Source organism: Tenrec ecaudatus, chromosome 8, assembly GCF_050624435.1.
Source record: "Tenrec ecaudatus isolate mTenEca1 chromosome 8, mTenEca1.hap1, whole genome shotgun sequence".
Lineage (NCBI taxonomy): Eukaryota > Metazoa > Chordata > Mammalia > Afrosoricida > Tenrecidae > Tenrec > Tenrec ecaudatus.
In genome coordinates, this window is record NC_134537.1 from 21,101,944 (window position 1) to 21,124,720 (window position 22,777).

The 22,777-nt window shown below is 41.4% G+C and overlaps 1 protein-coding gene across 4 annotated transcripts in view; it reads right to left on the minus strand.

Annotated features, from left to right (window-relative positions):
- The window catches only part of PEX5L (peroxisomal biogenesis factor 5 like), a 213,064-nt gene that overhangs the window by 9,916 nt on the left and 180,371 nt on the right, over positions 1–22,777 (minus strand). For all 4 annotated transcript variants that reach the window (XM_075555606.1, XM_075555604.1, XM_075555605.1 and 1 more), the window contains 2 exons: positions 7,483–7,599; positions 4,168–4,311 (listed from right to left, as the gene is read on the minus strand). In XM_075555606.1, coding sequence (XP_075411721.1) covers positions 4,168–4,311; positions 7,483–7,599 — 261 coding nt within the window. The remainder of the gene's footprint in view (positions 1–4,167; positions 4,312–7,482; positions 7,600–22,777) is intronic.

Sequence of the window (22,777 nt, forward strand, 5' to 3'; positions counted from 1 at the left end):
ATAATTTTATACCTACTGCCATCAGGTCAATTCCAATTCTTAGCGGCCCTGCAGGGCAGAGTAGAATTACTCTTTGGAGTTCCCAAGACTGTCAGTCTTTGTGGGAACAGACGGCCTCACCTTTCTCCCACCAAGATACAGGTGGGTTGGAGCCACGACCTGAGCAGCCCAATGCTAACCCTCCAGCGGTACCAGGGGTCTGACACAATTTTATGGGCTCTGTGCTAAACCGTACCAGAAGCACTTTTCTGTTGTTGTAAAATCGTCGTTGCACTTAGCTTTAATTCTGTTAAATATAAATCCCATTTTTAATCCAACCAATTCCCCACTGTTCCAAGACTGCTTCCAATTCTTTGCTATTGCAAATAATGCGAGGAATATCTTCAAGCAGATAACTTCCTTCACATTTAGAAGGAAAAGTATTTTTAATACAGTAAAATTCTACTTAGTTACTTAGAAGAACACAGATCATCACATGTTCACAAGAGTGATGCAGTGAGCAAAACTGCTTGTTATACACAACTGCTCTTACATTTGCCGAGGATTTGAAGTATATTAGAATTTTAGGGAATTTTTAAAATGTTTCAAAAAGATATGAGAAGTGTATAACTTGTCCACTCTCGAGAGTCAAGGCTGTAGGTCAATGGTTCTCAACCTGTGGGTAGCGGCCCCTATGGGGGGGGTGGTCAAACAACCCTTTTACAGGGGTCGCCTGATTCGTAGCAGTAGCAAAATTACAGCTATGAAGTAGCAACAAAAATAATGTTATGGTTGGGGTGAGTCACCACAACATGAGGAACTGTATGAAAGGGTCTTGGCATTAGGAAGGTTGAGAACTGCTGCTGTACAGGTTTTAAAACAAAAATATAGGAAAAAAATATAGTCACTTAAAGAAGTTGTTGGATTGTCTTGGCTTCTCCACTCTGGGGTTATTATTACATACACTATGTGAACTCATAAAATACTGATTCTCCGTCCCCATAATATTAGTTTTTCTTTCTCATTGTTCAATTGTACAAGAGACCCCAGTAAAGTGATTAAAATAAAAAATAAAGTAGGAATGAAAAAAATTGTACACAGAGTAGATTCTCTTCTGACATCCCTACATTTAAAGTGACTCTTTAGAAAAGATTGACCCCACTGTCTTTCCTCTCGGGAGGGAGCTAGTCCAGCCTCTGGCTACAGCGTCATTTTCACCCTCCCCGGGCATCCGTGACGTTGGCCGTGGTTCCTGGCAGACGCAGACCTGGGTTCTTCCCTTGCATCCCTTAGTGGCCACGCACCTTGTTTTTCTCATGGTGAAACTGGGATAGCACCTTTGCTTCCTTTCTCTCCGGGAGCTGTTGTGTCCAGTGACACATGAAACTGTCCTGTAAAATCCACGCTATCTACCTGGTGTAAAGCGGAGAGGGACACGGGCTATCTTTTCGGGGAGATGGCCTGCCATTTATATCAGGGCAATGGTTTTCTTCTTTTTAAAGATCAGTTTATTGGGGGCTCTTCTCACAGCTCTCCTAGCGATCCCGCCATCAATGGTATCACGCAGATTTGTACAGATGTTGCCATCATTATTTCCTAAGCATTTACTTTCTGTTTGAGCCCTTGGTATCAGCTCCTCTTTTATCAGCTCCCTTCCCACCTCATGACCCCTTGATAAATTATAAATTATTATTATCTTCATATCTTACACTGTCCGCAGACCCCCTTCCTCCAAGCTTTCTTCCCGCCTCCTCTCTCCACCTTCCCTCGACACTCCTACTATTGCTACTCCCATGTCTGTCCCTGAAGGGTTTATCTGGCCTGGATTCCATGTGTCTCGAGCTCTTACCTGTCATGTGTACATGCTCCAGCCTAGACCACTGTGAAAGGCAGGATTGGGGTCAGGTGCTTTTTCTTTTCTAATGATCCATATATCTTTTTTTTTTAGGTACAACTTTTCTTTAGGATTCCATCTCTCAGTCCAACCTCATTTCTCTGTAAACCATTTGACTAACAAACTCTGAGGGGCTTTAACCAGGACTTGGACTCCTTCTTGACAAAGTAAGGGTAACCAGTACAAATGGTCCTCATTGCTTTCTTTTCACTGAGTCTACTTGGACTCTAAGTGTCTCCATGGGGCAGAGCAGAACTTCCCAGGAGGGTTTCCTTGGGGATAATCTTTAGGGGAGCCCCTGGGGGTGTCCAGACTCCTTAACCATTTTCATTACCCCAGTTCCTTCACCAACAATGATTCCAAACTCAACTGCTATCAAGTCGATGCCAACTCATAGCGACCCGACAGGGCAGAGAGACACTACAGGTTCTTGTGGGGTTTTGAGACTTTAAATCTTTAGGGCAGTAGAAAGTCTCATCTTTCTCCAATGGAGCAGCTGATGGTTTGAACTGGGGAACTTCCGGTTGGCAGCCCAATGCATAATCCACCATGCCATCAGAGCGTCAAGCAACAATGATACTCCCAACTTCCCAATTCACTGCTATCTCATCTGTACTGACTCAAAGTGACCCTAGAGGGCACAGTAGAATGTCCTTGTGGGTTTCCAGGACTGTAACTCTTTGAGAGCAGAAAGCCCCATCTTTCTCCTGCATTGTGGCTGGTGTTTAGCAGCCCAAAGCATAACCATTATGCCACCTGGACTCTTTACCCACAATCATAATGAAGGTTAATACCTTCAGGATCTTTAGTACTCAGTACCATCCAATAAGCTGTGCACATTATTTGTCTGAACTAATTTAGCCCTCATGATGCCCATGAGATAGTCACTGTTATCACAACCTCCATTGAATGGATGACGAAAGGGAAGCTTAGATGGTTTGAATAACACAGAGGCCACAAACCAAGAGGAAGAATTTGAACCCACAATTAGGGGATAGCAGAGTCTAGACTCTAAGAGGCTTAACCACTATTTTATATTGCCTTCTCAAATTCCTCTGGAAACATCCTTTATAAGATGATCCCTATACCCGCAAAGTCAGCAGTTCAAAACCACCAGCTGCTCTGCAGGAGAAAGACAGGGTTTTCCACTCCTATAGAGTTACAGTCTTGGAAATTCACAGGAGCAGTTCTACCTTGTCCTATAGTGTCATTATAAATCAGAACTGACTCAATGGCAGTGAATTTGGAGGTTTGGATCTTATTATGGGGGGGGGGCTGCTAATTGCAAGGTCAGCTGTTTGACTGTCCAAGGGAGAAAGGCGAGTCTCCTGTAAAGTCCCAGAAACCCAAAGGAGAAGTTCTACTCTATGAATTGGAATCCCCTCCAAGGCAGCGGGTTTCGATCTTATGTTAGGCGGAATGACGTTTTCCCTAAGATAGCATTTCAAGGAACCACCTGGGTACCCTCCTAGCCCTGGGTTGATCATGTCTATCTCTAACGAGAGTCCTCTAGCAGTTCCTACAGGATGACATTCAAACTCTTGCCTCCTCTCCTGCTTCCTCCTTTCTCTTCTCCCCTGGACTGCACATCCCTCTGCCTCCCATTCCTTTCTAAGAACCACTCCACTCCCTTGAGACTTCCACACCCGCCCCCTCCCCCCCCAAGCAGAAACCAAAGCGGCTTTTTTCTGTGGTTTGTTTTCCTGCCTCCCCTCATTTTTCAAAGGCCAGCACTGGAATCTCTTCTAGGGGAAGGCTGGACGGGAGGTCTACTCTCCCATCGTCCAGTACAGCTGACACAGCACTTCCCACACCCCTGCAATGATGGATTCACTTGGCTTCCCAGAGACACCACACACGGGTCTTTGACATTTTTTAATTTTTCCAGCCCTTAAATTTTGTAAGCCAGTGGTTGGCATTCTTGTACTCAATAAATGCCCCAGACAAGACAGGAGATGGCCCCCTGAAAACCACCGAGGAGCTTCCAGTTTGGCAAATGACATAGTTCCCTTTTGTCCCCGCCCTCAGTTTTTGGACACTGTGGGGTTTGGTTGGAAAATAAAGACCTATTTATGACCTATTTCAAACAAAAGTCATCCTGAACTAGGTAAATCTCTTTGGGAATTTGTACTTGACGAAAACACTCAAGGTTATTATTGCTTCTCCTCCCCCTCGCCCCTCCCTCTCCACCCTGCAGCTGAGATCTGCATCATCCTTAGTGCCTCTGAGACATCCGCCCCCGCCCATTAGCACATGTAGCCACTGCTGAGCCCCCACAATAAAGGGGAGTGCACCTCGGCATCTCCAGGGTCCTGAAGAATGGCTGCCTCCATGAACAAGATGGTGACTGGCAGGTCGCCTTCCTTCAGCCTTTTTAAGCCTTCTTCAAATGCGCCAGGCCAGTCCTTGAAGGGGTTTTCAGTGTGAAAGTAATAGCCCTACAACACAGAGAACAGCCAATACATGATCCATTTATGGATTTATCTCTTGATTCTTACACTCAGAACATTCCCCTTGGAAAATGATGTCTCGGTCCTTCCTTATGATGGATGCATTCTCATGGTACTGATGAATGAAAAGCGACCAGTGGTTACCCATAATACCACAGGCTGGAATCTCTGCTGATGTTTCGCAGTTTTGTTTTTTTATGGTCTCCACCCCTAAGTATTTAAAATACAGAAGAGTGAATGTATTTTATTTTTCACACTTAAAGAAATTCATTGTCCTTCACAAGGTGACTAGATTTGTTTTTCCTAAGTGCTCCCAACTACTTTCCCTGCTTTGGAAACTTTAATACCATAGATATACTATAAAATTTTCATGCACTGGGATCCTTTAGAATACCATAAGCTATTCTAATTTCTGAATTTTTTATCTGTCCCCAGAAAAAAACAACTTTTGCTGCACGGTGCTGATGCTGCCCTATTGACGATGCATGTATTAAAGTTATATATTCTCTCTTTATTTCTTCAATACAGAATGCACCGATTCTATCCTACTATTCTTTTTATGAATGTTTACATTAAATAGGCTCTTGGTACATATGCAATTTTGTGTCTTAAGTCCCACTTGGTAAAACAAAACAACCCTAATGCCTCTTCATCTTCACCAAAGTTAAGATGTCTCTACGCTTTGGCTAGTGATTTACCTTCCCTATCCCCCGCCCCTCCCCTGTCATAGCCATCAAAGTGTACTTCCTTTGGTGTGTGAAAACCTTTTCTTGAATTTTAATAATTATAGTCTCATGCAATATTTGTCCTCTTGTGATTGCCTTATTTTACTCAGCACAATGTCCTCTGTGTTCAGCCACGTTCCGAGGTGTTTCACGGAGTCCGGAACGTTGTAGAGTAGCTCATCATATGCACGTGTCGTGGTTTCTTTAGTCAGCCATTGGCACAGGCAGTGAAGCCATTTGCTATTGTGAATAGTGCTTTGGGGACTATGAGTATGCATGCATTTATTCTTGCCTTGGCTCTTATTTCAAGAGACATATGAGTGTCTCTTGATTTGTTTCTCTAGTCAACCTGGACTAACATACCCCTTTGAATGGCTTTCGGGTCTTGGTCAAAGATCCATTGGTAGATGGGGCTACTTCTGGGTTCTCAAGTCTGTTCCATTATTCTCTGTCTGTCATTGTAACAACACTAGCTGTTTTGAATACTGTGGCTGAGTGGTAGGTTTTGAGATCAACGTGTGTGAGGCTTCCTACTTTGTTTGTTGTTTTGGTAGTGTTTTGCTTATCTGGGAGCTCTTTCTTTTCCATAGGAAGCTTTACAATCTTTTCAAGTGATGGGTCCCAGTCAGTTTATATGGTGAGCATTCTCCTAGGTTAATAAAATGATTCTTAAGGATACGGTGGCATTTATTTAATCACTCCTTCTTAATAGATATTTAGGTTATAGCTATTTAAAAAATTCCCTTAAATGCAGCTACCCTAAAAGCTGTAGGCACAGATTTTTGTCTGTGTTTATTTATACCTTAGCATAGGGTTTTACAATGATGTGTTAGACTAAGATATCATATGAGCTGTTTTTGAGACCATTTATCCATGTAGCTGAGTTGTTTTTGAGAAAGTCTATACCAATTTATCTCTCAACAGAAGTATCAGGGAGGCAATATTTGTTTCTACCTTTTCAGCATAGATTATCATACCGCTTTCCTAATTTAATAGGTGCAAAGGAGCTGGTCATTTTGTGATCTTACTGAAGTTTTAAAATGGAGCCGAGAGGAGGCCTTCATTCTCCTCAGGTGTTTAGACAGACAAAGCTCTGTATTGAAAGGTGTCAGGTCTGAGCAGCTTGTGGGTGGTCATGGGGCACGTGGGCAGGGAGTGAGAGGCTAAGGGTTTGTAATCCACCAAGCCTCCGGCGTGTACACTGCAGCCCAGTCTGACAACCCTGATCAAAGTTCTGTATCTTCTCACTTAGCTTGATTTTTAGGGTTTAAGGGGATCAGGAGGGGGGGATAGTTGGTGTGCAACTATAAGTTGTATGTAAATCAGAAGTTCATGACCTAGGAACATATCTGTACAGACTAAACAAAAAATGTTTGTTGAGTTGAACTAAAAAGCTTTGGAGTTATGTGGAATTGAATATTATTAAGAGTTCATCTCTCAAAAAAAAAAGAGTTCATCTCTCTCTCTCTCTCTCTCTCTCTCTCACCTCACACATCCCACAAATAAACATATTTGCATCTTCTTCCTTATATGTATATTTAAAGCAAATTCCACATCTTTGTATATTTCTAGTAGAGTTTACTTATTCTTCAAGTAACAATGCTTTGAAATATGGAACTCAAGCATTTAAAAAAGAATACTAGAGCAGTGGTTCTCAACCTTCCTCAGGCCGCGACCCTTTCATACAGCTCCTCATGTGGTGGGGACTGCCCGCAACCATGAAATTCTTTCCGTTGCTACTTCATCACTGTCATTTTGTTACTGTTATGAATTGGGCGACACCTGTGAAAAGGTCGTTTGACCCCAAAAGGGGTCTCGACCCGCAGGTTGAGAACCGCTACATTGGAGAAACTAGGACTTTTTGGGCAATTGACTGGTTGTCCACAGTGCTTATACCTTTGCTGGGGGTTCTGTCAGGGGGATATCTCTGAGGAATCCTATTGGGACTTGGCCTGGTTGTGTGAAGGGCATCTTTTACATGAATCTCTACCAGCTGTATAATGGTCACTTTTGAAATAGAACCCTGTGCCTCCACACCATTGCTCTGTCTGTTCATACCACTTCTGCTGTCAGCACGTAGGCATGACTCAGGTGACAGACTGGCAAAAGCATCGTGGGGTTAGCTCAGTTCTTGTTATAACTCAGCCTCAATGTCAGGTAGTTCAGTAACTGGCTGGAGGGCTTAGGATTCCCAGAGCTGGATGACGGATGGAACCAACACTGACAAAAATGGGATCATTTCATTCTAGCTTGCCTGCTGTCAATTATCAGATGATTATATTGTTGTATCTGAATGTCTCCTAGGGCAGATGGACGTTCAGTTATTTGTTTAATTCTTGGATTTTTTTGATAAGAGAGCTGGTGCCTCATCCATTAAATATGATCTTGAAGAATTCAGCAAGCCGATCAGCATTTATAACACATCAGTGGTTACCTTCTCGCTAGCTGAGATCGTAACTTGATTCTGGGCTTCTTGGTTCTCAGATATCCAATTCCTTCGAGCCATTTCTTCCCATTCTGCTTGCATCTTATCCCAAAACTCTGTATCTGACTAGGAGACAGGAAAAAATGAGGAGAGACAGATTTAAGAACATGCTATATCATCTGGTTTATTCTCAGAGCGACAGTTTCCACAGTGCTCAGAATGAATTCTGAGGCGGAAGAAAGCATTTAAGCTGACACTGGGGAAAAGTTGTGAGTTGTGAAATCTACTCCCAACCTGAAAACCTGTCTTTACAAAGAACAGATGAGAAAGGAAAGGTTTTTTAAATTTTTTATTGAATAAGTGTTATCAGAGTGGCAATCTGCTAAAGAGATAGCAAAGACAGAGAAATCTTAACCATTCTGTAGGTAAGGGGATATAATCAGTATATCAATATTTTATAGAGACATTTGTTGACTTTTCTAATTCTCCTGGCCAAGAGATAGGCTTGTGCTACCTAAATTTATTCTAATCTCCTTCCAGGAATATAAAGGTAGTGAATTATCTAGAGTAATATTTATATACTATTTTTTTTAAAAAGAAAGACAAAGACATTGAGGTCTGGTACAAACCGTGTCTTTACAAATTTGTCTGGCCACTATTGTAAGGGATGTATATATAAAAAACAGGATAAACACTTTTATAACAAAGGGAATAGATTTTGGAGACTGTCAAGCTGGGGTGGGTGGGTGGGGATGGGACAGGGAGGGATGAGAAAGCAATGTTCTAGACCATAGATGGGTATTAACTTGGGTGCAATAGAAGATAGTCCACAATGGGGAGAAGAGAAAGTAAGAAGTGGGTGAAGAGTGAAATATTGGGCGATTTGACTGGTGATTGAAATTGTTGAATATAAACTTGATGATCTGCAACATAAATCCTCACCTAATTTACAATTTAACAATGGAAACAACAATTAAGAATTTGCCTGGGTTCAAATTGGCTCTGCTCAAGGAAGTGTCCTCAGAGCAGACATACATTTTTAGTTACACACCTTTTAAAGTAAATGATAAGTCAGAATGGGGAAACTAGGGTTCACCGCTTTGCTAGGAACACAATATCCCTCTCACAGAAGGGCAGTGTACCCAATGCCTGGGAACCAAACCTCTTGCCCTTGGATTTTCATCTTAAAGATGCATGCGCAAACATGAGGTCACCTGCTCTGAGATGGCAGCCTGCCATGCTGCTTGGAATGTGTGTTGCTTGCCTGCAGACCTGCCCAGAATCCCATCTCGCACATGCATCAGGATCTCGCAAAGGCTCACTACATCCCTGCGGAATCTCTCATTGCAGGATCCACCCATAACTTTCCTGTTCGTGGGTACCATGCCAAATCTGCCTTCATTTGTTGGCCATGATATAACAGGTTGACAGGGTACATTATCCATAAATGGGATGATCAGAATTTGCGGGCTGCTGGCACAGTACAAGTATCCAATGTAAAATCCAGATAAAGTTATGGAGGAGGGGAACTCTTTCCCCATTTTCACCTGGGGAATTGACCCATGCAGTTTCTAATTGTATTTGCACTTATCCTAGTCTCATTCAATGTCACTCATGGTTGAAAAGCTTCTAGAGGCTATTCAGCGGTACAAGTTTTGAAGCAGATTAACTATGATATTCTCCACAAGAAAACAGTTACCATCAGAAAGACCAAGAGCAGATCGATCACTCAAGCAAAATTCCACTATACAGTTTCAAGTGGGGACACCAGGCACACATTTTAGAAAGAAGAGCCTCTGCTGAGTTGCTATTAAATCACAAACCACTGCCATTGGGTGAATTCTGAGTCATAGTGACTCCACAATGCCAAACCAAATGCACTGCAATTGAGTTGATTCCAATTCACAGCAACCCTGAAGGGCAGAACATCCCCTGTGGGTTTCCACGAAGTGGTTGGTGGCTTGGAACTGCTGACCTTGTGGTTAGCAGCCCATTGTGTAACCTCTATGCCACCAGGGCTACTTAGTGTCCCATAGGACAAAGGAAAACATCTTTGGGTTTCCAAGGCTGCAAGTCTTTAAGGGAGCAGTCAGTCCTCTTTCTCCCATGAAGCAGACTAGGGGAGTCTAGCTGCTGACCTTGGGTTTAGTAGTTCAGCCTGTAACCCACTATGCCGGCAGGACTCCTCCGAGGCTCCTCAAACCAACTCCCTGTCTCCGAGTCAATTCTGACTCACAGCAAGCCTACACGACAGGGTAGAATGTCCTCCGTGGGTTTCTAAGACTGGAACTCTTCACGGCAGCGTTCTCAACCTGTGGGTTGCGACCCGTTTGGTGAGTCGAACAACCCTTTCATGGGTGTCGCCCAAGACCATCGGAAAACACATAAATATTTCACAGTCTATAATTACTTATGGTCCTGTGATTAATCACTATGCTTTAATTATGTTTAATTATGCTCAATTTGCAACAATGAAAATACATCCTGCATATCAGATATTTACATGACAATTCATAGCAGTAGGAAAATGACAGTGATGAAGTAGCAATGAAAATAATGTTATGGTTGGGGGTCACCACAATGTGAGGAACTGTATGAAAGAGTCACGGCATTAGGAAGGTTGAGACCAACCACCGCTCATGGCGGTTTCGAACTGTTGAACCCAACCTATAGCTCCTACTCAACCAAGGTGCCCCTTCCCCCTCAAGAGCTTCATAGGAGGAGGTAAACTTAGTTGATTATTTATACTAGTTGTTCCTATTCTGTGCAAGAAGAAACCTGAGACTAGATGGTTCATGTGGCAGTTACATAATTTCATGTCAACTTGATATATAAACGTGTAGGGTTGGAGTCTAGTCTGTCAACCTGGTCACAGCCTGATAGTACCTCCTTGTGGGCGTTGCTCTCTGATAAGGAGGGCCCGGGAAACCTCCCTCTCTCTCTGCCTTCACCTTCCTGCTGGCTGACCCTGATGGCAGCCAGAGACCTGGAGATGTGTCCAGTGCCATTAGATCTACAAGACCTGGTACCCACCAGCCTGTGATATTTCTGCATTCTGCATCATTACTTGTGACAGTGAGTCTGAAGAGGAACTAATGAACTAGTTAGTAAAGGACTTATAGACTTGAGTTGGACGGGGCTTGGATGTTTTCCTGATACATAAAGCTTCTTGATATAAAACGTTTTCTTATGAGTTTCACTAGATTTGTTTCTCTGGTCAACCTGGGCTAACACAGTTCATTAAGCCAGGATTGTACAGGATTTGGATCCTTGTTTGGTTTCAAAGACTGTTCAAGTTCCTTTATGGCAAACTTGGCCTCCTTGTGCTAAAGAATGGCGTTGCATGGAGCTGAAGACCATCAAAGCTTTTCCATGCAGGATAATTTTTCAGAAAATGTCTTAAATTTTAAAAAAGTTTTATTGGCAGATACTTCATAAATCATAAAATTTAATCATTCAGTCATATGAAGATTTGTGCTATCACCACCACATTCAATTTCAGATTATTTTCTTCTTGTGCTCCTTGTTAATTTCCCATTCCCCCCCATCCTTCTCTGCTAGGCCTCTGGGACATTTTCAATCCAGTTCTTGTCTCCATAGATCTACTGGTCCTGGATCTCATATTCAGAAATCATACAAAACACAAACAGGAAATAAACAAACACACAAGACCCAACAACAGTGACTAGACAGAACACAGAAAGACCTCAATAGCAAAGAAAGCAGAAAATAATAAAAATTGAAAAAATCTAAATGAATCAAAAGGGAGATCAAATGGTAAGGTGTTACATTTTCACCTAACAACATCTGACAAAATTGACTTTACAGTGCTCTCTGTCAGTTGTAGCCTGACCTATAGGGTCGCTACGAGTCGGTAGTGACTCAACAGCAGTGAGTTTGTTTTTGGATATATTTATAGTGAAGGTAAATTCACATGTACATATAGCCTCAGTGAAACCTGCATTCATGAACATACTCTTATTTTCTCTCCCACACTCGTTCAGTCTATTCATGCATCTACCGGTAGGTCAGTGCTATTGCAGGATTGTGTGCATACGAGTATTTGCCGTTGTTACCTTTAACTCTTGCAAACTTCCCCTCCCTCCATCATATTTGTTGACCTCTCTCATATTATATGTTGCCTTTCCCTTCACCCAAGTTAAAACTTGCCTAGCCTGTAATTTCCCTTCCCACCAGTAGTAACTATCAAAAAAATTTTCTTTTAGTGTGAATCATGCTGGATTAAAAAATTTCCTTTCTCTACTGCAGCTTCTCTAACCTTTGTGCAGGTCTAACTATCTGCCCTGAAGGAAGCCTTACTTTTTCCTGTGGTCTGGCAGATGCAGAGTTTCACAGCTGATTCCCAGGATTCTGTACTTTATAGTCACCGGGTGTAGGATTCAATAGCTTATGTCTGAAGGAGTTGACACATAGCACTATCAATACATCTTTACAATGGACCCCCAGGGAGAGACATGCTTGAGAAAGCAATTTTAATAGGAGGGTCTCGGGAAAATCTGCCCTGTGACCATCCTGTATGGAACTGAAGAGAGGCATATTTAGAGTTATGTGCCCTCCTCAATCATGTAACCCCACCTGTACATCATAGCCATCAGTTCCCACTAAATTCCACTCCTCAGCTATACCTCCTGCAACTGCCCTGCCTGTCTTTCAGACAGTCTTCATGTTGCAGTTTTAGTTCTTGCTTCAGCTTTGTAACAATGCTGGCTTCTTTAGTGCCTGGTCGAGTGGTCATCTTCCCTCTGTGAATTTGGATGCCCTCCTCATCTGGGCCATCTCTGAACTTCCAGTCCCACAGCTCCTTTCAAGGGTGTGTTTTTACTCTAGGACAATCCTTTATTTACCTGCAAATTTCAATTTCTACGGCCCTAAGTCCCGTGACTTGTCGATACAGTAGCACCTTGACTTCAGGTTGCACTTCCTCTTTGAATCCTCACAACCTCTGCTCCTCCCATCAGATCTGGGCGACGGCTGCCCTGTGTTGAGCACACGCCTGCAAACTGACTCTTTGAAGGACAGTCAGCACCTTGTTCTGCTGGGTAAATCTGGTCAACTTTCTCTCCTCCTTTATTGTTTTGAATAATTATTTCCAAAGTAGAAATAGGCCCTGACCCCTTGGCAGAGGCCTCCCTTTGACAAAGGATGCGGGCAGCAGGTGCCACAAGAGCTCACTGTCAGAGATGCTCAGAGTGCAAAGAATGGCCATCAGGTCTCCAGGTTCACGTTTGTAATGAAATTCAAAATTGATTTTTTTCCCCTACAGGGTCTTTCTTGTAGAATACTCAATTGTGCAAACAATGATCTCTGAATACATAATGGTAATGGCTACATGAAAGAGTACTCGGCGGATTGTTACCTGGTTAACAAAACCAAATGCGCTGTCATCAAGTTGATGCCGACTGCTCAGCTCACAGCGACCCAAGAGGACAGGGTAGCCCTGCCCCTGAGTGTCCAAAACTGAGATTGTATAGAAGCCCTGTCTGTATAAAAGCTCTGCCTTTCTGGCTAATAACGATCAGAAGGGATGGTGGACGGACTTCCCCCCCTTGCTTCTTGATGATTTTTTCCATACTTCCTGAGATTCTTATGATGTACATGCATTGCTTTTATAATAATAATAATAAGTGAAAAAACAGTGACAAAGAAAACTAAATTACCATTCCTTTAAAAAAGTACCCTACAGCATGAGTATTTTCAGATACTAGAGAGTTTGGGGAAAATTTTGGGGTGGAGAATTCCTCTTTAAAAATAGCTTTTCCGACACATAGCTTTTCAGATTTGTTCGTCTGCATTAGAAACTAAGTAAAATCTACCAAGTGACTGTGACGGTGTTTGCTGACTTCCCAAGGCCCCTGCTGCGCCGCGTGCAGCAACAGTGACTGGGCATCCTGGTCTGAGGTCACAGTGTTTTGGGAGTGAGGATCCTTGGGACTTAAAGCATCTCACATGTCTTCTGAAGGAAGTAATGAGGGGACTGGATATCGTGTCCATCTGGGCTAGAAGGGATGAGTCTCCTTTTCTGCAGCTCCAAATTAGAGCAGGAGATGCCCCATTATCATTGCCGTGGGCAAAGGCAGGGCCTGCCAGGCTCCCCTTAATGAGCCACACCAGGGCTGACTGTTACCACTTAAAATAAGTTATTACTGACTAATTAAACTGCACGGCACAGTTTTCATTTAATTACAGAAGAGACTACTTTTAGCACAGTCAGTTTTCATCTAGTTGGAATCCAGACTTCATTCATGTAACAGCCATTAGTAGGGTGTTCTTGATAGTTTTTTAAACTTCTATATTTAATCAATTTCAGAGAAACCTGAAACCCATTAGAATGGTAAACATTTCCGACGTGACTTATGGGGCTTTTTAGAGGGATGACTTTATAAGTGGTTCTGAGATGCAGGCAGAATTCTTTTTCAACCCCTCCACCAACCTTACACCAGGACGGAGATGACTGTAGTCTACAATCCATGAGAGCTTTTTTATTATACTAAAACCACATACTCATAAGAAACTTGGGATAAACAGTATGGGGGTTCAGAATGGAAGCTTTCTCCTCAGACACAATTTCTCACAGGTACAGATTCTGTCCGCCTCACCAGTGGGTGGCCTGCCAAGGTTTCTGTGTCTCAATTTCCTTATTGCAAAATGAAGACAGAGCAGTGACCTTGGATAACCCTTGTGAGGCGTACATGAGGAAATACATGGGTAGATACTCAATAAAATAGGTGTTCTCATTACTGTTTGTTCCACAAAGGAAAATAGAACGGAAGAAACACAGGTGACCCACAACCTCAATGCCCTGATAGGCCTGCTGGGAGTATTTTCGTGTTTCAATTTGCTATGAATATTTATTTCTATTCTGTATACTTCTGCTCTCGTTATTTGAATGGTTCTCTTTCAGCTAGCTGGGCCAAAATAGAAGCAAGGTGAAGCAAACTATGAGAAATCCTCTTAAATGGACTATTATGTGGCAATTAAAATGATGCTTATGAATAGCTTATTGCACCCTGGATCCTCCTTCAGTTGTAATGCTCATTGCTGTGCAATGTGATCCCAGTGACAGTAAAACAACAAAGGTGCCTGTTTGTGGGGAGAGGGCACAGGGACAGCTGCAGAGAAATGTACCTGTAGCACTGCTTTATGGGCGAGGATTGTGAGAATTTACCCCATCATCTTCCCCAAATTTTCTACTGATTGTTGTTGGTTCACTGTAAGTCAATTCTGACTCACAGTGCCCTTGTATAATAGAATGAGATGTTGCTCAGTCCTGCACCTCTTCCTGCTCATTGATGTGTTTGAGTCAATTTTCATAGCTATTGTATCCAGCCCTCCACAGAAGATGGATGGTTTCCCTCATTTCTGCTGACCCTCTACTTACCTAAACGTGATGTCCTTTCCTATGGATGGGTCCTTCCTAATTGCGTGTCCAAAGTAAGCAAGCCAATATCTCGCCATGCTTTCTTCTAATGGGCATACCGGTTTTATTTCTTTGAATACTGATTTGCCCATTATTCAGAGTCTATGGGCTATTTAGTATTCTTCTCCAACATCACAATTCAAATGCATCAATTTTTATTGCTAGCCTGTGTCATTTCAGTGGAAAGTATGCTTTGGATTCCGGTGGGGGGAAAGCTTACTTCCTGTCACTTTCAACTCCTCAATGTTGTTTTCTCAAATGACAGCAGACTAGAGAACTCTCTCGTCTCACATTTACCGGGACAATGAAACTCTCTACCAGTGATTTGGAAGAAGAAAGTGATTTGTATCCTCGAAGCTGCCTCTATCCCCAAGCACTTATGAAAGTCATTCAAACCCACCTATACATTCATTCCCCCTATAAAGTGAGGGAGCTAATTAAATTTGTATTTCAGCTCCTCTCTCTGTGGTGGGTGACACAAAAGATAGTTAAGAGAGGGGGAAGATCCGAGCATAGAATCCCATTATTTTAAAGAGGGTTCACCCACTTACTAATCTCCAAAAGTTTTATTTTAATGCATTTTCTCAAAAGAACATTTAACTTTTTGATTTTGAAAAATGAAAACAAAAAATTCGATTAGAACTGTGGCAAAATTAAATATTAATCCAATTAATACATAAATAATAAGAAAATAAACATTTGTAAAAAGAGCAGGCTTAGTTTTTAAAAATAGTGCCATATTATCAATTCTGGTTCACCAATCTATTTCAAACATATCTTGGTTAGAGAGCATTTCAACTTTGTGGTCAAAGGTAATTGTGATTTTGACCGGTACTTTTGTTTCCTTGTAAAATATGAGAGGCCTTCAAAAATTTAGGAGAAAAATTCATTACTGATCAAGGAGTCCTTGTGGCATAGTGGTTGCTAACCCCAAAGTCAGCAGTTCCAAATTACCAACCACTCTGCAGGAAAAGGACAGTGATTTCTACTCCTGTAAAGAGTTATCATCTTCAAAGCCCACACTGGCGTTTGACGCTGTCCTACAGGGTTGCTCTGAGTATTGATTTGATGACAATGAGTTAGGTTTGGTTTGGGATGCAACATGCCAATTCTTCCTGTGAAGACTTTTGCCTTCTCTTTGTCTCTTTAAGCTTTCATTGATTACACTGAAGCATCAAGATCAAATAAAACAATAATAAAACAATATTCTACGTGCAGAAAGAAAAAAGTATATACCTCCTTTATATGCTGAGAAGTGAAAACTGATATCCAACTTTGGATAAAATATTTGCCACAACAAATAATTCTATGGAAGGAAAATCGTGTGTCTATCAAGATGGAGTCTGACTGCCCTGGAGTTTAGTAGCCCATGCTGATGGACAGTGAAGATTCAATTGGCTCCAATCAGCACCTCTCTAGTTCACTAAGAACTTAGTGTTAGTGGAAGATTTTGTGCTGCTCTAAGAACCAATTCATACTTTGTTTGTAATCGACATATGCAGTATCCTGATTAAGAATGGGATAAGCTTTTCATAGGCCACAATTAGCTTGTGCCATCGACAAACTGGAGTGTGTTCAAAAAGAGTGACTATGGGTGCTGGGTAACATAGGGATCAATTAGCCTGTTAGACAAGCTGAGGAAGAGGATGCACATTGGGCAGTACCGGCGAGACAGATATTTATTAAATAAAATAGAAAGCTGCCTCAACATTCTTGATAATTTGTCTGAAATTTCCTATAACTTTTCTGAATTTCATTTTTCTTGTTATATTTATAAGCCAGGAATGTTGAACTTCCAAAATGTATTTGTGGAATTTTCGACCCTTTCTCCTTCCAGTCCTGTCAATTTTTGCTTCATGTAGTTTGAGTCACTGGCTTAAGTGCTATAAGTATAACATGTGCATCATTCGTTTGGGGCCTAATTTGTCTGTCACCACTGTCTGTCAGTTTGTCAGACTGAGTGTCTGTGTTTTGTTGTGATGTTGGAAACTCTGTCATGTCTCTGGTGTTTCAAATGCCCCCAGGGCCAAGCAAAGTACAAACATCTCAGCGGCACTTGCAGATTAAGAACAGACGATGAAGAAAGAATCAGCTGTCCACTAGGGAGGAATTACCTGCGGAGAACCATATGAACAGCATCGAAACATTCTCAGATACTAAAAGCTTAATGAATAGAGATATAGCATTGTCAGGAATAGTGCCAGACGATGAGCCTCCCAAGTGAGGAGACACTCAAAATATGACAGAGGAAGGGCTGCCTTCTCCAGGTGGAGTTGACCATAATGCCATGAATGGAGTAAAACCTGTGGGAGTCAAGCTTTCAGGACCTTTATTTGCTGATGGAGAATGACAAATGAAAAGAAACAGATGCAAAAATGTGTTAATAAGTGGAACTTACAATGTTACAAAGTATGCACCTAAATCTAGGAAAACAGGAAATCATAAAAAATGAACTATAACATATAAATATCTATATCCTAAGTGTTAGTGAGTGGACAAGGGCTCATATGGGCCATTTTGAATCAGAATATCATACGGTTTATGACACGATGCTGGGAACGACACAGTCAAGAGTAATGGTGTTGTATTTGTGGTCAAAAAGGAAATGTCAAGATTTATCTTGAAGTAAAATGCTGCCTTTGAAATGATTATATCCATCTGCATTCAAGAAAATCCAACCAATGCAACTATGATTCAAATTTATACACCCACCACTAAAGCTAGTGATGAAGATATTGAAGAATTCTACCAGTGTCTTCAATCTGAAATTGATCAAACATGCAATCAAGATTCATTGATAATTTTTGGCGATTGGAATTCATAAGTTGGAATCAAAGAGGAAAGAACAGTACTCGGAAAATATGGTTGTGGTGATAGAGATAAAGCTGGAGATTGCATGTAAGCTTAAACAACTTATTTCTTTTCTTTAATGTAGATGCCGTATCTGTAAAAGGTATAGAATCTCTCTGGGAATGACTGGTGAGGATTCAGTGAAATGTTATATATAAAATGCTTAATGCTTATATAAAACCAAAAGAAATAGTACCTGATAGTATGTTATTAGTTGTAAGTATCAGATATTTCCTGGAAGAGAGAAAATGCAGCACCCACAAACAATGTAACCTGTGTTGTCGAGAAATGATGAAAACAAAAATATGGGTACCAGCATTTAACAGAAAGGTTCTCTCTACCAATTTTCGGCTCCACAGAGAGCATTTAAAAGACTGCAAATTGTGGGAAGACAGTCCAGACAAGACCCGGCCAATGCCGACGCTACAGACCTGCTCCAACCCAGCTCCATGGCATACCTACAGTACAGGTCTCAGCACACCCTCTGAGGCCCCACACTGTCTCTGGCCACGGAGCTGCGGTGGCATTTCACTTACACAGCAGCCTGACCCATCACCATAATAGGCCACAAGTGGTTCCCTAGCCCACTGTTACCAGTCACACAGAGAAAGAGCTCATGGCCCCCTGGTCTTCTGGAAACATGGTGGCCAGTTCTTCCAAAATGACATGCAGTTAGCAACATATCTCAACACCCTCAACGAGAAAACAAGAAAAACAAAACATAACAGTGGAAAACTCCCAATACTAACGATGCTCATAGAAGAAACAGGTGTTGATTTGCTACAAAAAGAAATCTTCAGAATGCTGCTTGGAGTAATATAGGATATGAGAGAAGCAATGCAGAATAAGGACACAATGACAGGGGAGATTACGTCCATGATAGAGGGGATGAAGTCCATGCATCAAAGGGAAATACAAGAACTAATGAATGAGGTAACAGAAGCAAAACACAAGATCACAAACTTCACCAATAGACTAGAAGAGGTGGTGAATCATACCACGGATCTTGAGAACAATCAGCAGACTTCAACAACTGGGAAAGACAGTCAAACAAGATAATCAAAGTGGTGGCAGAAAACCCGAGATCAATGACAGATGGTATGAAGAGGAACAATATTCATTTAATTGGTCTTCCAGAAAAAAACACACAAAGAGGTCTATAGCTATATTAGTAAGGGAATTCCTGGAATCAAATTTCCCCCTTCTTAAAGAATGAGAATCAGATATTCATACAGGAATCAGAGAGGACACTAATTAGACTAAACCCCAGGAAAAACTCACTAAGGAATATAATAGTTAAATTATCCAACTTCAAGGAAAAAGAAAAAAAAAAGAGCAGACAAAAGAAAATGAGGTGGTCACATGCAATGGTGCCAAGGGAAGAATATGCTCAGACCTATCAGCAGAGACCAATAAGAGGAGGAGAGAGTGGAGTAACATCTTCTGAAAGCTGAAAGAAAAACAAAAACACCAACCTGAGAATCCTCTACCCTACTAAATTATCTATTAAGATAGATGCTGAGGTAAAAGTCTTCCCAGAAGACAAACTCAAACCCTGCGGAAAATCCTTGCCGACTCGCTGTGGTCAGAAGACAAACAACCACCAAGCACAACAGGAAACCCTCATAAAGCTCAATTCCATCTAGAAGTCAATGTGCCAACACCAATTACCAAGATAACATTGCCTCCGAGGGAAAAGAAGGCAAGAATGAAGACCCTCTTAAACACAGCACACTGGTATGAAAGGAGATAGAAAAAAAACCAACACAAAAGGTAGGAGATGACAGTAATAAATCCACAGATGGTGGTAATAACTGAATGTCAACAGTCTGAACTCATCCATTAAAAGACAGAGGTTAGCAGACTGGCTCAGAAAGCACAAGCCATCAATCTGTTGCCTGCAAGAGACACATCTTAAGCTCATAGACAAAAATAGATTACGAATAGAAGGCTGGCAGAAAATATACCAGGAAAATGGCAACTTTAAAAAGCAGGGGCTGCAATCCTAAAACAAAACAAAACAAAATTACCTCAAGGTGCAAACCATACCAAGATACAAGGATGGGCCTGTATAATGCTCAAAGGATCAGTAGACCAAAAACCAGTAAGCATAATAAATATAAACATGCCAAATGAGAGACCTGTGAAATTCATCAAACTATTTGTGTTCATCTGGGTAAAGTAGGGAAACAAATCCACAGAAACTCATATATGTATAAGAGGGTTTTACATAAAGGGTAAGTATACATTAAGGAAGCATCCCAACCCAGTGCTGTCAAAGTCCACAAGTCCAACATTAGCCCATATGTCTGACACCGATTTACAAAGTCCTCCTCAATCTCACAAAACACACGCAATGACGTGAATTGCAGGAGGAAAGCCTAAGCAGTGAGCATGCAATCATCTCAGTGCTGGCAGGGGTCTCCACATGGCTGCTCCAGCACCCAGGGTTGCATCAGGGTAGGTCCATGTGGCTTCTCCTCAGGGATGTCTCGCAGGAAGTGAGCTTTGCCAGATGAAGCAGGGAACTGGCTAAGGCAGCTGCTCCCTGGTCCAACCATCAAAGAGAAAGAGACCTGAGAACCAGAAAGGTAAGGCTCACCGAACCATTTATCTCTCTGCATTTGAATTAATCCCACATGTGTTTAACAGCCAGGTTGGCACAATATACCTTAACTATCTCACTATTCAAAAGATGAAAAAAGAAATCAGAGACTCAACAATTATAGTAGATGACTTTAATACACTGTCCTCAAAGGCAGATCAATGGGAAAGAAGCTCAGTAAAGGGAAAGGAGGCTACAGAGCAAAAGACTACAATTAAGTGACAGGGCCTGATGGACAGTTATAGAATTCTCCATCCAAATGAAAAAAAATTCACATTCTTTTTAAGTGTGCATGGCTCATTTTCGAAAACAGATCACATGCTGGGATATAGTTGAGCCTGAGTAAATTCAAACACATAGAGATCACTCAAACATCCTTCTTGGACTATCACGTCATAAAACTGGAGATCAATAAAAGGATGACCAGAAAAACAAGGGCAAACAACTGGAGGATGAATAACAGTCTTCTGCAACAGAAATGCCTACTGGCCCAGATTAGAGAGGAAATTAGGAAGTTTATAGGAACTAGTGAGAATAGCATAAGGGAAATACCAAAACCTATGGGATACAGCAAAATCAGTAATCAGAGGAAGCTTGATAGTGATTAATGCATATATGAAAAAGGAAGCGAGACTTATGACTGATATATTGTCACAAAATTTCCAGCTACTAAAACAAGAGTCAACAGAACAACCCCTCCAGTAGCAAAAGAAAAGAAATAATAAAAATCAGGGCAGAGTTAAATGAGTGGGAAGAGAACAATGTAAAAAATCAATGCAGCCAAAAGCTAGTTCTTTGAAAGGATCAACAGAATTTACAGTACAATGGCAAACCCAACCAAGGCAAGGAAGGAGAAAACATCAATAGCCAGGATGAGGGATGTAACCGGGGAAATCAAAACAGACTCCAATGAGATTAAAAGGATAATCGCAAAGTACTATGAAAGCCTGTTTTCTAATGAATTCAACAACGTGGAAGACATGGACAAATACCTGGAAAAATAATCCCTTTCTAGATTATCCCAGATGGAGGTCAAAAACCTCAACAGACCCATAGCAAAAGATGAAATAGATTTGGTTATCAAGAAACTACCAGTGAAAAAAGCTCCCGCACCAGATGAGTTCACAAGAGAATTCTACCAACCACTCAGGGAAGAGCTGACAGAGATTCTCTACAAATTATTCCAGAGCATAGCAAAAGATGGCCAACTCCCAAACTCATTCCACAAAGCCAGTACAACTTTGATACTCAAACAGGGCAAGGGTCACACAGGAATAAAGGACTACAGACCGATATCTTTAATGAACATAGATGCAAAAATCCTTAACAAAATATTGGCCAATAGAATACAAAATATATAAAACATGTCATCCATCATGATCAGGTAGGATTCATTCCAAGGATGCAGGGATGGTTTAACATCCAAAAATCCATCAATATTAGTCACCACATTGATAAGAAAAAGGATAAGAATCACATGATAATATCAATAGATGCAGAAAAAGCATGTGACAACATCCAACACCCATTTATTATTAAGACACCCAAGAAGATAGGAATGGGAGAAAAATTCCTCAAGTTAATACAAGATATTTATGAAAAGCCAACAGCCTACATCATAGTCAATGGAGAAAAGATTAAAACAATCCCACTGAAAAGGGGACTAGACAAGGATGTCCTTTGTCCTCACTTCTACGCACCATCATACTGGAGGTCCTAGCTAACATATAAGGCAACAGAAGCACATTAATGGTATACATCTGGGAGAAGAGGAGGTTAAAGTATAGCTGTTTGCAGACAACATGATTCTATACATGGAATACCCCAAAAGTTCCACAATAGAGTACTAGCAGCCATAGAGGAATATGGAAGAGTGGTGGGATACAGACCAACAAACAGAAAAGTCTATTGGTTTTTCTATATACATTGGACAAGATCACAGAAAAGGAGACCAAGAAGGCAGTCTCCTGCACAATAGCCAAGAACAAATGGAAACATCTAGGGAGATATATAACCAAAAAACCAAAAGACTTATATAAGGAAAACTCTAGAACCCTACTACAAGAAACCAAAAGAGACCTCCACGAATGGAAGAATATCCCATGCTCATGTATTGGAAGACTCAATAGAGTAAAGATGTCAATCTTACTTAAGCCACTATTTATGTTCAAGGCTATCCTGATTCAAATACCAACAAACTTCTTGAGAGAATTGGAAGAACTGACCACCTATTTCATATGGAGTGAGAAGAAGCCTAGAATTAGCAGAAAACTCCTCAAGAAGAAAAACAAAGTTGGAGGGTTCACCTTACCTGATTTTAACACCTACAATACACAGTGGTCAAATCAGCATGGTACTGGAATAATGACAGATACTCAGACCAATAGAAAAGAACAGAACCCCCAGAAATA